The 12,135-nt window shown below is 47.2% G+C and overlaps 1 protein-coding gene across 7 annotated transcripts in view; it reads left to right on the top strand.

Moving 5' to 3' along the window:
• CNOT4 (CCR4-NOT transcription complex subunit 4) overlaps positions 1-12,135 on the top strand; it is a 114,187-nt gene that overhangs the window by 88,656 nt on the left and 13,396 nt on the right. For all 7 annotated transcript variants that reach the window (XM_075343818.1, XM_075343816.1, XM_075343813.1 and 4 more), the window contains one exon: positions 1,991-2,482. In XM_075343818.1, the coding sequence (XP_075199933.1) occupies positions 1,991-2,482 (492 nt within the window). The remainder of the gene's footprint in view (positions 1-1,990; positions 2,483-12,135) is intronic.

Raw genomic sequence — 12,135 nt, 5'->3', positions numbered from 1 at the left:
TTCAGGGCTTAAAGCCCATTCTACCAGGGCCGTAGGCGCGTCCTGGGCTTTGCGGCACCAGGCTACGGCTCAGCAGGTGTGTCAGGCGGCTACCTGGTCGAGTCTGCACACCTTCACTAAACACTATCAGGTGCATGCCTATGCTTCGGCAGAGGCTAGCCTAGGTAGGCAAGTCCTTCAGGCGGCAATTGCCCACCTGTAAGAGGGGGCCGGTTTCCGGCTCTTTTTATCGAGGTATTCTGTTACCCACCCAGGGATTGCTTTTGGACATCCCAATTGTCTGGGTCTCCCAATGGAGCGGCAAAGAAGAAGGGAATTTTGTTTACTTACCGTAAATTCCTTTTCTTCTAGCTCCTATTGGGAGACCCAGCACCCGCCCCTGTTCCCTTCGGGCTGTTGTTCTTTTGTGTACACATGTTGTTCATGTTCAATTGTTCTTGGTTAATGGTTCAGTTCTCCGAACATCCTTCGGATTGAATTTACCTTAGACCAATTTATAAGTTTCCTCCTTCCTGCTTTGGCACCAAAACTGAGGGGCCCGTGATGCACTGGAGGGTCTATAGCAGAGGGGAGGGGTTACACTTTTTAAAGTGTAATTACTTTGTGTTGCCTCCAGAGGCAGAAGCTATACACCCAATTGTCTGGGTCTCCCAATAGGAGCTAGAAGAAAAGGAATTTACGGTAAGTAAACAAAATTCCCTTTTTTTTTTTTCAACAACAGCTCATGCGGGATCAGTTCTACTTTGTGCTGATAAATGATGTTGAGGAGTACCTGATTTCCCTCTCCCTCCTTCATTGGTGTACAGCCTGTGCGCTTCACCTCTATCCCCTGTTGTGTGTGCTTTCCTCACTATTGACATAGCTTCCCATTATAGATTGATGTATGTCACACACGTTACACTGTGATCTGCCCTTTCTGAAGACTTGGATACTTCACTCCCTCACTTCTTATATTTGTTCCCTGCTGTTGTCTCTAACACTGAGAGGAGGAAGAGTTCTGCACACTGCTCCTAAGTGAGAGGCAGCAGCACAGTAGGCTATGTGTAGGAGTTATACGGTCTCTACACCAATAAATTGTTTTGCTGCCCTTTCTGAAGACTTTGATACTTTACTCCCTTGCTTTTTATATCTATTCCCTGCTGTTATGTCTCACACTGAGAAGAGGGAGAGCGTTGCACACTGCTCCTATGTTAGACGCAGCAGCACAGCAGGCTATGTGTTTGTGTAATAGTCTCTACACCAGTAAATTGGTTTTCTGCCCTTTCTGAAGACTTAGATATTTTACTCCCTTGCTTCCTTTAGTTGTTCCCTGCTTTTGTGTGTCACACTGAGAGGAGGGAGAGAGCGGCACACTGCTCCTATGTCAGAAGCAACAGCACAGCAGACTATGCGTAGGAGTTACAGTCTCTACACCAGTAAATTGATCTTCTGCTCTTCTGAAGACTTGGATACTTCACTCTCTCGCTTCTTATTTGTTCCCTGCTGTTATCTCGAACACTGAGAGGAGTGACAGAGATGCACACTGCTCCCATGTCAGAGGCAGTACAGCAGGCTATGTGTAGGTGTTATACAGTCTCTACAGCAGTAAATTGGTTTTCTGCCCTTTCTGAAGACTTGGATATTTTACTCCCTCGCTTCCTATATCTTTTCCCTGCTGTCGTATCTAACACTGAGAGGAGTGAGAGAGCTGCACACTGCTCCTATGTCAGAGGCAGCAGCACAGTAGGCTGTGTAGGCGTTACAGTCTCTACACCAGTAAATTGTTAGAAAATCATGGATGAAGACTATATATATGTAAAGCTGCTTAATTTTTGCAAATAGAAAGTAACGAACTAATAAGAATACAGTGTAAAAGTGTCTGTAGCCCTTAAGCAGTGCCAAGCTGCAGAAGGGATGGAGGGCATTGCTCAGTATTGGCGAGAAGTGGCTTAATACATGGCGTGAATGAATATAAGGTTAAATCTAAGTCTGTTTTCTTGTTTTTACCCAGAAACGATCCCGGTTTCCTCATCTACGGACTGGCAAGCTGCATTTGGCTTTGGCTCTTCTAAGCAGCAAGAGGACGACCTTGGTTTCGATCCCTTCGATATCACCCGCAAAGCCTTAGCAGACTTGATCGAGAAGGAACTTTCTGTCCAAGACCAGCCTGCGTTGTCCCCCACGTCTCTTCAGAACCCCTCTCCTCACACTACTGCCAAAGGGCCAGGATCTGGCTTCCTCCACCCGACCGCAGTCACCAATGCCAACTCTGTCTCTAGCACCTTCCCCGTCTTGCCACAGCGGTTCCCACCCTTTCAACACAGAGCAGTTTATAACTCGTACAGTTTCCCAGGCCAGGCAGCACGGTATCCGTGGATGGCCTTTCCACGCAATAACATCATGCACTTGAACCACACAGCGAACCCGACGCCCAACAGTAACTTCATGGACTTGAGTCATCCTTCCCAACACAACACAGGCCTAGGAGGGATTCCCATTTCAGGTAGGTTTGCATCTAAGTCCTCGACTACAGGGGATTACTTGATTTTTTGGTTTTATCTTCGGGCATCGTGGGCCCTTATGTAGACCATCGTCGAAGAGCATCCTCGCAAAAACCAACAGACTTGACGTTAGCGGTAATTTTTCAGGTTGTATATGCTCCTCTGGAAGCTTGGTGGCCACAAATGGACACTTATAATTTGGGCGCCCACCCCAAGTTCCTTTTTTGTGTTGCTCTATGGGAGCTCGGGGACAGATAAGTCCTAGATCCAGAGTTCAATGGTCAAGATTTCTAATCTTCCAGGTTGGTTTTTCTCAAACAGGTCAGCCGAATAGTCTGATAAAATTGTGCAACTTTTTTCTTTTTATTTACAGAAATTTTATATATTTTTCGGGTGGAAAATTTTCCTTTTGCTCTGTATACGGCTTATTGCCGCTGCCCAAGTGTGATGTATCGCCCACCCAGTGCCTCTGCCCATAAGAAGCAGTGTTTCTGCGCATGCACCATGTTTTCTACCAAGTACCTTTGCCCACAGAATAGAGTACTGCGCATACTCAGTGTGTTCCCATTCAGCTCCTCTGCCCACAGAAGGGACAGAACGGCGTATGCGCCTTTTGTTCCCAGCCCAACACATCTCCCACAGAAAGGAGAGAACAGCGCATGTGCCTTGTGTTACCAGGCCAGCTCCTCTACCCACTGAAGGGAGAGTATGGCACGTGCGCCTGGTATTCCCAGTCCAGCTCTTCTGCCCACAGAAGGGAGAATATTGCGTTTCACATGTAAAGCGCCATGGAATTGATGGCGCTATAATAATAAATAATAGTATGCATCTTGTTTCCAGTCCAGCTACTCTGCCCATAAGAGTATTGCGCATGCGCCTTGTGTTCCCAGTCCACCTCCTTTGGTGACAAAAGGAAGAGTATGGCGCATGCGCCGTGTTACCAGTCTAGCTCCTCTGCCCACAAAAGAGAGTATTGCGCAAGCGCCTTGTTCCCAGGCCAGCTTCTCTGCCCACAAAAGAGAGAGTACAACGCATACGCCTTGTGTTCCCAGTCCACCTCCTCTGCCCACAGAAGGAAGAATATTGCGCATGTGTGCCACCGCAGAGGCCTCTGATGTCACGACACTGGCTCCGGGCAGTGATGTGGCAGTACTGGGCGCAAGCGACAGGCTTTTTTGTAATGGGGGAGTAAACAAATATTTAAAAAGGGGAGAAAGAAAAAAATAAGAGTTTGTGACGCCAGTTGGGATGTTCGGCTGTGGTATGATCGGGCACTGCTGGAGGGTCCCAGGAGTTAGGTGGTCATGCGCACAGGGCTGTGGAGTCGGAAAACCAAACCTTCGACTCCGACTCCTCAATTTCTCTTGCACCGACTCCTACATATATTGCTTATAGTTAGGTGAAAAATTTATTGTAATACATGAACATGTGTATGTGAACATCAGACATTTAATAATTTTTTTGATACAATAATCAAGATATTTGGATAGAACATAAAATATATTTATTTGGAATACAACTTTAGAACACAAACTAATAAATTGTAAATATGTAATACACTATGTAATATACAGTAGACTACATATATATCTTGTGTATGTTTATATATATGTGTGTGTGTGTATGTATGTGTGTGTATATATATAGAGATATATATATATATATATAGAGATATATATATATATAGATATATATAGATATATATAGATATATATATATATATATATATATATATATATATATATATATATATATATAGAGATAGAGATAGAGATAGAGATATATTATATATATATATATATATATATATATATATAGAGATAGATATGAGAGCGAGAGAGAGATATAGAGAGAGAGATGGAGATATATAGAGAGAGAGATGGAGATATATAGAGAGAGAGATATAGATATATAGAGAGAGAGATGGAGATATATAGAGAGAGAGATGGAGATATATAGAGAGAGAGATGGAGATATATAGAGAGAGAGATATAGATATATAGAGAGAGAGATGGAGATATATAGAGAGAGAGATATAGAGAGAGAGATATATAGAGAGAGAGATGGAGATATATAGAGAGAGAGATGGAGATATATAGAGAGAGAGATGGAGATATATAGAGAGAGAGATGGAGATATATAGAGAGAGAGATGGAGATATAGAGAGAGAGAGAGATGGAGATATAGAGAGAGAGAGATGGAGATATAGAGAGAGAGAGATGGAGATATATAGAGAGAGAGATGGAGATATATAGAGAGAGAGATATAGATATATAGAGAGAGAGATGGAGATATATAGAGAGAGAGATGGAGCTATAGAGAGAGAGAGATAGAGATATAGAGAGATAGATATATAGAGAGAGAGAGATAGAGATATAAAGATATATATTTACATAGTGTATTACATATTTACAATTTATTAGTTTTTTGTGTTCTAAAGTTGTATTCCAATAAATATAATTTATGTTCTATGTAAATATCTTGATTATTGTATCATAAAAATAATTAATGTCTAATGTTCACATTGCACTACAATACATTTTTCACTTAAATATAAGCATTATACTAAATGTTATTATTTAGTAAAATATTCAGCACATTCTGCATTGCACTACTGTCCCCAATTTATTATATATATATATATATAACAAAAATCATACATGAACTACACAATATGTAAATTCTAGAATACCCGATGCGTAGAATCGGGCCACCTTCTAGTTTATTATATATTTTAGGAGTTGGTGCATTTTATACCGACTCCACCAAAATGAGCTCCGACTCCACGACTCCGACTCCACAGCCCTGGATGCGCAGTGCCAGAGGGTTGTCCCCTCACCCCCCAACTAGGGCTTGGTCCTGGGGATGTGTTGCGGTAGGGATGGCGCGGCAGAGAATCTGCCAGAGACAGGACAGGAGCTGTTACCTGTTACGCTCTGTAGAACAGTCTGGAACGTTCTTTACAGCCTTACAATGATGGTGGTCTGACCGTTTGGCTTCTCTGCTGTGTGGGGATAGTGCACTCTTCCTGCCACTATTTCCCTACCTGGGAATAGGTGTCTTGGTAATCTGGGATTCCCAAGACGAGAACAATCTGGACTTTTGATCCCTTCTGTTGAGCAGGAGACTGGAGTCCTGAAGAAAGACTCTTCTTCTAGAAGCTTCTAGACTCGCACGTGCCACTGAGCTCCCAGGCAAATGTCGCTGCCCCTTGTAAAAAGGCTTCAGTCTGGCAGTTTTGTCACAGACCTTGAAGTGACCTAGGGACTGATGCCCCTGAGAAGTGTAGCCGCCCCTCCAGAGGTCTCTAGAAATCACCTCAGGACAGGACGTCTCCTCAGTGCACTCCTCACTTCACCTCACACCGGCTCTGACTGAAGTTTTCCTCACAACTAAGCTCCTCCCCTTTCCCCTTCTGTAATGGGGAGTCAAAAAAGGGGAGAAAGAAAAATAAAATTGTTCGGCTGTGGTATGGCCGGGCACTGCTGGAGGGTCCCAAGGGTTAGGTGGTGACGCTCAGTGCCACAGGGTTGTCCCCCTCACCCCCCAACTAGGGCTTGGTCCTGGGGATGGTGAGGTAGGGACGGTGCAGCGGTCAAGAGTTGGTTTTCTCTCAAGTGAATAACCTCAGTAATGGAGTGTATGTAAATGTATGTTCTGTTGTGAGCAGCAGAGACAGCCAAATCCTCATTAAGGCTCACAATACATGTTATACAGATGGCAATACACATGTAATTGTGTGGTATTATTTGTGGTGACTAGGCACAGGGCACCACACATGCGCCTTACGTTCACAGTCCAGCTCCTCTGCCCACAGAAGGGAGAGTACAGCGCATGCGCCTTGCATTCCCAGTCCAGCTCCTCTGCCCACAGAAGGGAGAGTACGGCGCATGCGCCTTGCATTCCCAGTCCAGCTCCTCTGCCCACAGAAGGGAGAGTACAGCGCATGCGCCTTGCATTCCCAGTCCAGCTCCTCTGCCCACAGAAGGGAGAGTACGGCGCATGCGCCTTGCATTCCCAGTCCAGCTCCTCTGCCCACAGAAGGGAGAGTACGGCGCATGCGCCTTGCATTCCCAGTCCAGCTCCTCTGCCCACAGAAGGGAGAGAGTACGGCGCATGCGCCTTGCATTCCCAGTCCAGCTCCTCTGCCCACAGAAGAGAGAGTACGGCGCATGCTTCAGAAGACTGAGGCAGCAGAGCTGAAGTGAAGCTCTAGGGCCTGGCGCTAGGTGAGGAATTACATGGCGAATTGGCCACTTGCTGTGCGTTTGCAGCCTCATTTGTTTAAAGCATCAGTTTTATTTTTAGTAATTGATGGGTTTTGGGGTGGTCTGATCTCTTTGGGACACCCACAATCCTAAGAATGAAGGGGCTGCAATGTTTGGTTAAGCCCTGTATCCCACTTTAACTTTCCTGTGCAGAGTGGCACTCCCAGACGTACAGGCTGTGCAGGAAACTGTAGGCCCATGATTCAATTCCCTGCAGTACGTGGTCTGCAGCAGGGGTGGATGTGGCGCTAAACCAGCACTGGCTCCCCTTCAGCCTTATGATCTTGGGGATCCCAATGATCCGATCCCCCATTTATCACTAGTGATAGAAGTACTGCTTTTAGAAAAGTGTGGAAGGCCGGACACCATAGGGATTTTGTGAAGATCATTTACCGTAGTCTTTATTTTCTGTAGTTGAGGGCATGGATAGTTGGATCATCGTATGTATTTGGCAATCCTCTTGTGGTACATCAACCCCATCTAAGAGGCTGCAGCTCAGCTTCTTCTGCAAATGTATTGGTGTCAATTTAGTCCTCCAGGCCTATTTCCCATATGTAGATATCCTATTTACTTTGGTGTCTACTATACAGTGCTGGTCAAAAGTATTGGCACCCCTGCAATTCTGTCAGAGAATACTCAGTTTCTTCCTGAAAATGATTGCAATCACAAATTCTTTGGTATTATTATCTTCATTTATTTTGCTTGCAATGAAAAAACACAAAAGAGAATGAAACAAAAATCAAATCATTGATCATTTCAGATAAAACTCCAAAAATGGGCCAAACAAAAGTATTGGCACCCTTAGCCTAATACTTGGTTGCACAACCGCTTCCAGTAACCATTAATGAGTTTCTTACAATGCTCTGCAGGAATTTTAGACCATTTTTCTTTGGCAAACTGCTTCAGGTCCCTGAGATTTGATGGGTGCCTTCTCCAAACTGCCATTCTGAGATCTCTCCACAGGTGTTCTATGGGGTTCAGGTCTGGACTCATTGCTGGCCACTTTAGTAGTCTCCAGTGCTTTCTCTCAAACCATATTCTAGTGCTTTTTGAAGTGTGTTTTGGGTCATTGTCCTGCTGGAAGACCCATGACCTCTGAGGGAGACCTGACTTTCTCACACTGGGCTCTACATTATGCTGCAAAATTTGTTGGAAGTCTTCAGACTTCATAATGCCATGCACACGGTCAAGCAGTCCAGTGCCAGAGGCAGCAAAGCAACCCCAAAACATCAGGGAACCTCTGCCATGTTTGACTGTAGGGACCGTGTTCTTTTCTTTGAATGCCTTTTTTTTTTTTTTCCTGTAAACTCTATGTTGATGGCTTTTCCCAAAAAAGCTCTACTTTTGTCTCATCTGACCAGAGAACATTCTTCCAAAACGTTTTAGGCTTTCTCAGGTAAGTCTTGGCAAACTCCAGCCTGGCTTTTTTATGTCTCGGGGTAAGAAGTGGGGTCTTCCTGGGTATCCTACCATACAATCCCTTTTCATTCAGACGACGACGGATAGTACGGGTTGACACTGTTGTACCCTCGGACTGCAGGGTAGCTTGAACTTGTTTGGAGGTTAGTCGAGGTTCTTTATCCACCATCCGCACAATCTTGCGTTGAACTCTCCCTCTTTCTCTAGGGAGGTCAGCCACAGGGCCATGGGCTTTACACTTCTTGATGACACTGCTCACCGTAGGCACAGGAACTTTCAGGTCTTTGGAGATGAACTTGTAGCCTTGAGATTGCTCATGCTTCCTCACAATTTGGATTCTCAAGTCCTCAGACAGTTCTTTGAGCATGGAGAAAAGAAAGAAGACAAATGTGGTGCACACAAGGACACAGAGGTTGAGTCAACTTTAATCCATGTCACCTGGCTGCAAGTGTGATTTAGTTATTGCCAACACCTGTTAGGTGCCACAGGTAAGTTACAGGGGCTGTTAATTACACAAATTACAGAAGCATCACAGGATTTTTCAAACAGCGCCAATACTTTTGTCCACCCCCTTTTTTATGTTTGGTGTGGAATTTTATCCAATTTGGCTTTGACAATTTTTTTTTTTTCCATTGAAGACAAATTAAATGAAGATTGCAATCACAAATTCTTTGGTATTATCATTTTCAAGAGAAACTGAGTATTATTTGACAGAATTGCAGGGGTGCCAATACTTTTGGCCAGCACTGTGTATTGGACATTTAAAGGAGTATTCTTAAGTGGTGTCTTGAGCAGCTCGCAGCCCTCCAGTTCCGTCACTTCATTGTTGCTGCGGGGGCGGGCACTCCTCCTTAGTGGCAGTTATAGTTCAGTAGCTTCCTCCTACTGCTGCTTACTTTCCCCCAGCTCCTGACCACTGTTGTAGTGAAACATAATATGCTGGAGAGAGGTGGCTGGGATCTCAGGAGTTAACTCCTCATCCTAGAATGCATCTAGGGTTCACACTCAACCAGTCTTTGGTGGTCGATGTTTATGGAAACCAGCTTTACCCTACGTAAGTTAAAAGCTCTCACAGCAGGAGAATGGCAGCAAAGAGAAAAAGTAAGTTAATTGTAAACTTGCTTCTCAGGCTGCCTCACTATATTTAGAATACTCCTATAAAGATGTCCAGCTGCCGAGCCTGTAAATGAGGGTTTTGGTGTCAAGTTGTGTGAGTAGAGCAGTAGTTGGCATACATGGGGGGGGTGTGAGAGGGAAATGGGACTGGATGTTATTCACAGGGGGGAGAGACATGGGGCTGGACGTTATACACATGGGGGGAATGGGGGCTGGATGTTATACACGGGGAATAGGGGCTGGATGTTATACACGGGGAATAGGGGCTGGATGTTATACATGGGGAATAGGGGCTGGACTTTATACATGTGGGGAAGGAATTAAGGCTGGATGATTTACAGGTGGGGGAGGGAAATGGGGCTGGACATGATACATGATTAGGGGGAGGGAACTGTGGCTGGATGTTATACACGTGGGGGGTATGGGGGCTGGATGTTATACACGTGGGGGGTATGGGGGCTGGATGTTATACACGTGGGGGGGGGAATTGGGGCTGGACGTTATAAACTATGGGGGGGAGAAATGGGGCTGGACGTTGTACACGAGGGAGGGGATGGGGGCTAGACGTTGTACACGAGGGAGGGGATGGGGCTGGACGTTGTACACGAGGGAGGGGATGGGGGCTAGACGTTGTACACGAGGGAGGGGATGGGGCTGGACGTTGTACACGAGGGAGGGGATGGGAGCTGGACGTTGGACGTTATTCATGGGGGGGGGGGATTGGGGCTGGAGGTTATACACGTGGGGAAGGAATTGGGGCTGGATGATTTACAGGTGGAGGAGGGAAATGGGGCTGGATGTTATACATGTGGGGGTGGGAGAAGGAAATGGGGCTGGACGTGATTGGGGGGAGGGAAATGGGGCTGGAAGTGATACACGTGGGGGTGAGAGCAGGAAATGGGGCTGGACGTGATACACGTGGGGGTGAGAGAGGGAAATGGGGCTGGACGTGATACACGTGGGGGTGAGAGAGGGAAATGGGGCTGGACGTGATACACGTGGGGGTGAGAGAGGGAAATGGGGCTGGACGTGATACACGTGGGGGTGAGAGAGGGAAATGGGGCTGGACGTGATACACGTGGGGGTGAGAGAGGGAAATGGGGCTGCACGTGATACACGTGGGGGTGAGAGAGGGAAATGGGGCTGCACGTGATATACGTGGGGGTGAGAGAGGGAAATGGGGCTGCACGTGATACACGTGGGGGTGAGAGAGGGAAATGGGGCTTCACGTGATATACGTGGGGGTGAGAGAGGGAAATGGGGCTGGATGTGATACACGTGGGGGTAAGAGAGGGAAATGGGGCTGGACGTGATACACGTGGGGGTGAGAGAGGGAAATGGGGCTGGACGTGATACACGTGGGGGTGACAGAGGGAAATGGGGCTGGACGTGATACACGTGGGGGTGACAGAGGGAAATGGGGCTGGATGTGATACACGTGGGGGTGAGAGAGGGAAATGGGGCTGGACGTGATACACGTGGGGGTGAGAGAGGGAAATGGGGCTGGACGTGATACACGTGGGGGTGAGAGAGGGAAATGGGGCTGCACGTGATACACGTGGGGGTGAGAGAGGGAAATGGGGCTGGACGTGATACACGTGGGGGTGAGAGAGGGAAATGGGGCTGGACGTGATACACGTTGGGGTGAGAGAAATGACGCTGGACATTGTGCAGTGCGGCTTAATTATAAAATGGGAATCCCGTGAATAAGATGAGGGGGGCAGCACTTCTCGCTATATAGTGTTTGCTGTACATGGACGGACCATTTTTAGGTCATTTTCACGGAATGTTTTTCTAAATTTAGTTTTAACATTTTGGGGGCAGGAATTCTTGAATAAATCGTATTTGGAGACCTTTTTATTACCTTTTATGCATCTGCAGTTCCTCATCAGCGGGCGTAATTTTTATGTGCAATCAGTTGGAATCTTTTTTCTTCGGCGCTCCATTGGGAGACCCAGACGATTGGGTGTATAGTACTGCCTCCGGAGGCCACACAAAGCATTACACTAAAAAGTGTAAGGCCCCTCCCCTTCTGGCTATACACCCCCCGTGGGATCACGGGCTGATCAGTTTTCTGCTTTGTGCGAAGGAGGTCAGACATCCACGCATAGCTCCACTGTTTAGTCAGCAGCAGCTGCTGACTATGTCGGATGGAAGAAAAGAGGGCCCATACTAGGGCCCCCAGCATGCTCCCTTCTCACCTCACTTTACGTCGGCGGTGTTTGTTAAGGTTGAGGTACCCATTGCGGGTACGGAGGCTGGAGCCCACATGCTGTTTTCCTTCCCCATCCCCCTGAGGGGCTCTGAGGAAGTGGGATCTTACCGGCCCCCAAGCCCTGAGGCCGGGCTCCATCCACAGACCCATGGAACCTGCTGGATACGGAGCTGGGTACCGTTCAGGGACAAGGCCCTGCGACATTCAGGTACTCTGTGTCCCAAACAGGCCGCGCACATTCCAGACTTGCTGGGTGTGCTAGTGCGCCGGGGACAGTAGCGCTGCGCGCTGGGGTTACAGTCACTACAGTTTTTCTGAGTGACTTTATGTGTTGGGGACTGCCGCGCCGACCGCCCCTGGAGCGGCGGCGCGGCTGCGACTTGTAGTGCGCCGGGGACTTAGCGCCGACCGTGCTTTTACGACGGCGTCGCTTATAAATTTAGTCCCCGGCTTCTGCGGCCTAGCTCCGCTTCGTTCCCGCCCCCACCCTGTCAATCAGGGCAAGGGAGAGACGCTGTACGATTAATCAGCGCCGAGGGCTGGAGTCTTATTTACATGCTCCAGCCCTCTCACTGAGCACAGGGGGACGCAGGTTTCCCGCTCTTTGTCTGCACACGCCCAGGGCCCGCCCCTCTCC

The sequence above is a fragment of the Anomaloglossus baeobatrachus genome, chromosome 4 (genome assembly GCF_048569485.1).
Source record: "Anomaloglossus baeobatrachus isolate aAnoBae1 chromosome 4, aAnoBae1.hap1, whole genome shotgun sequence".
Taxonomy (NCBI): Eukaryota; Metazoa; Chordata; class Amphibia; order Anura; family Aromobatidae; genus Anomaloglossus; species Anomaloglossus baeobatrachus.
The sequence above is the reverse complement of the archived record's forward strand: the minus strand, read 5'-3'. Positions and strand labels throughout refer to the sequence as shown.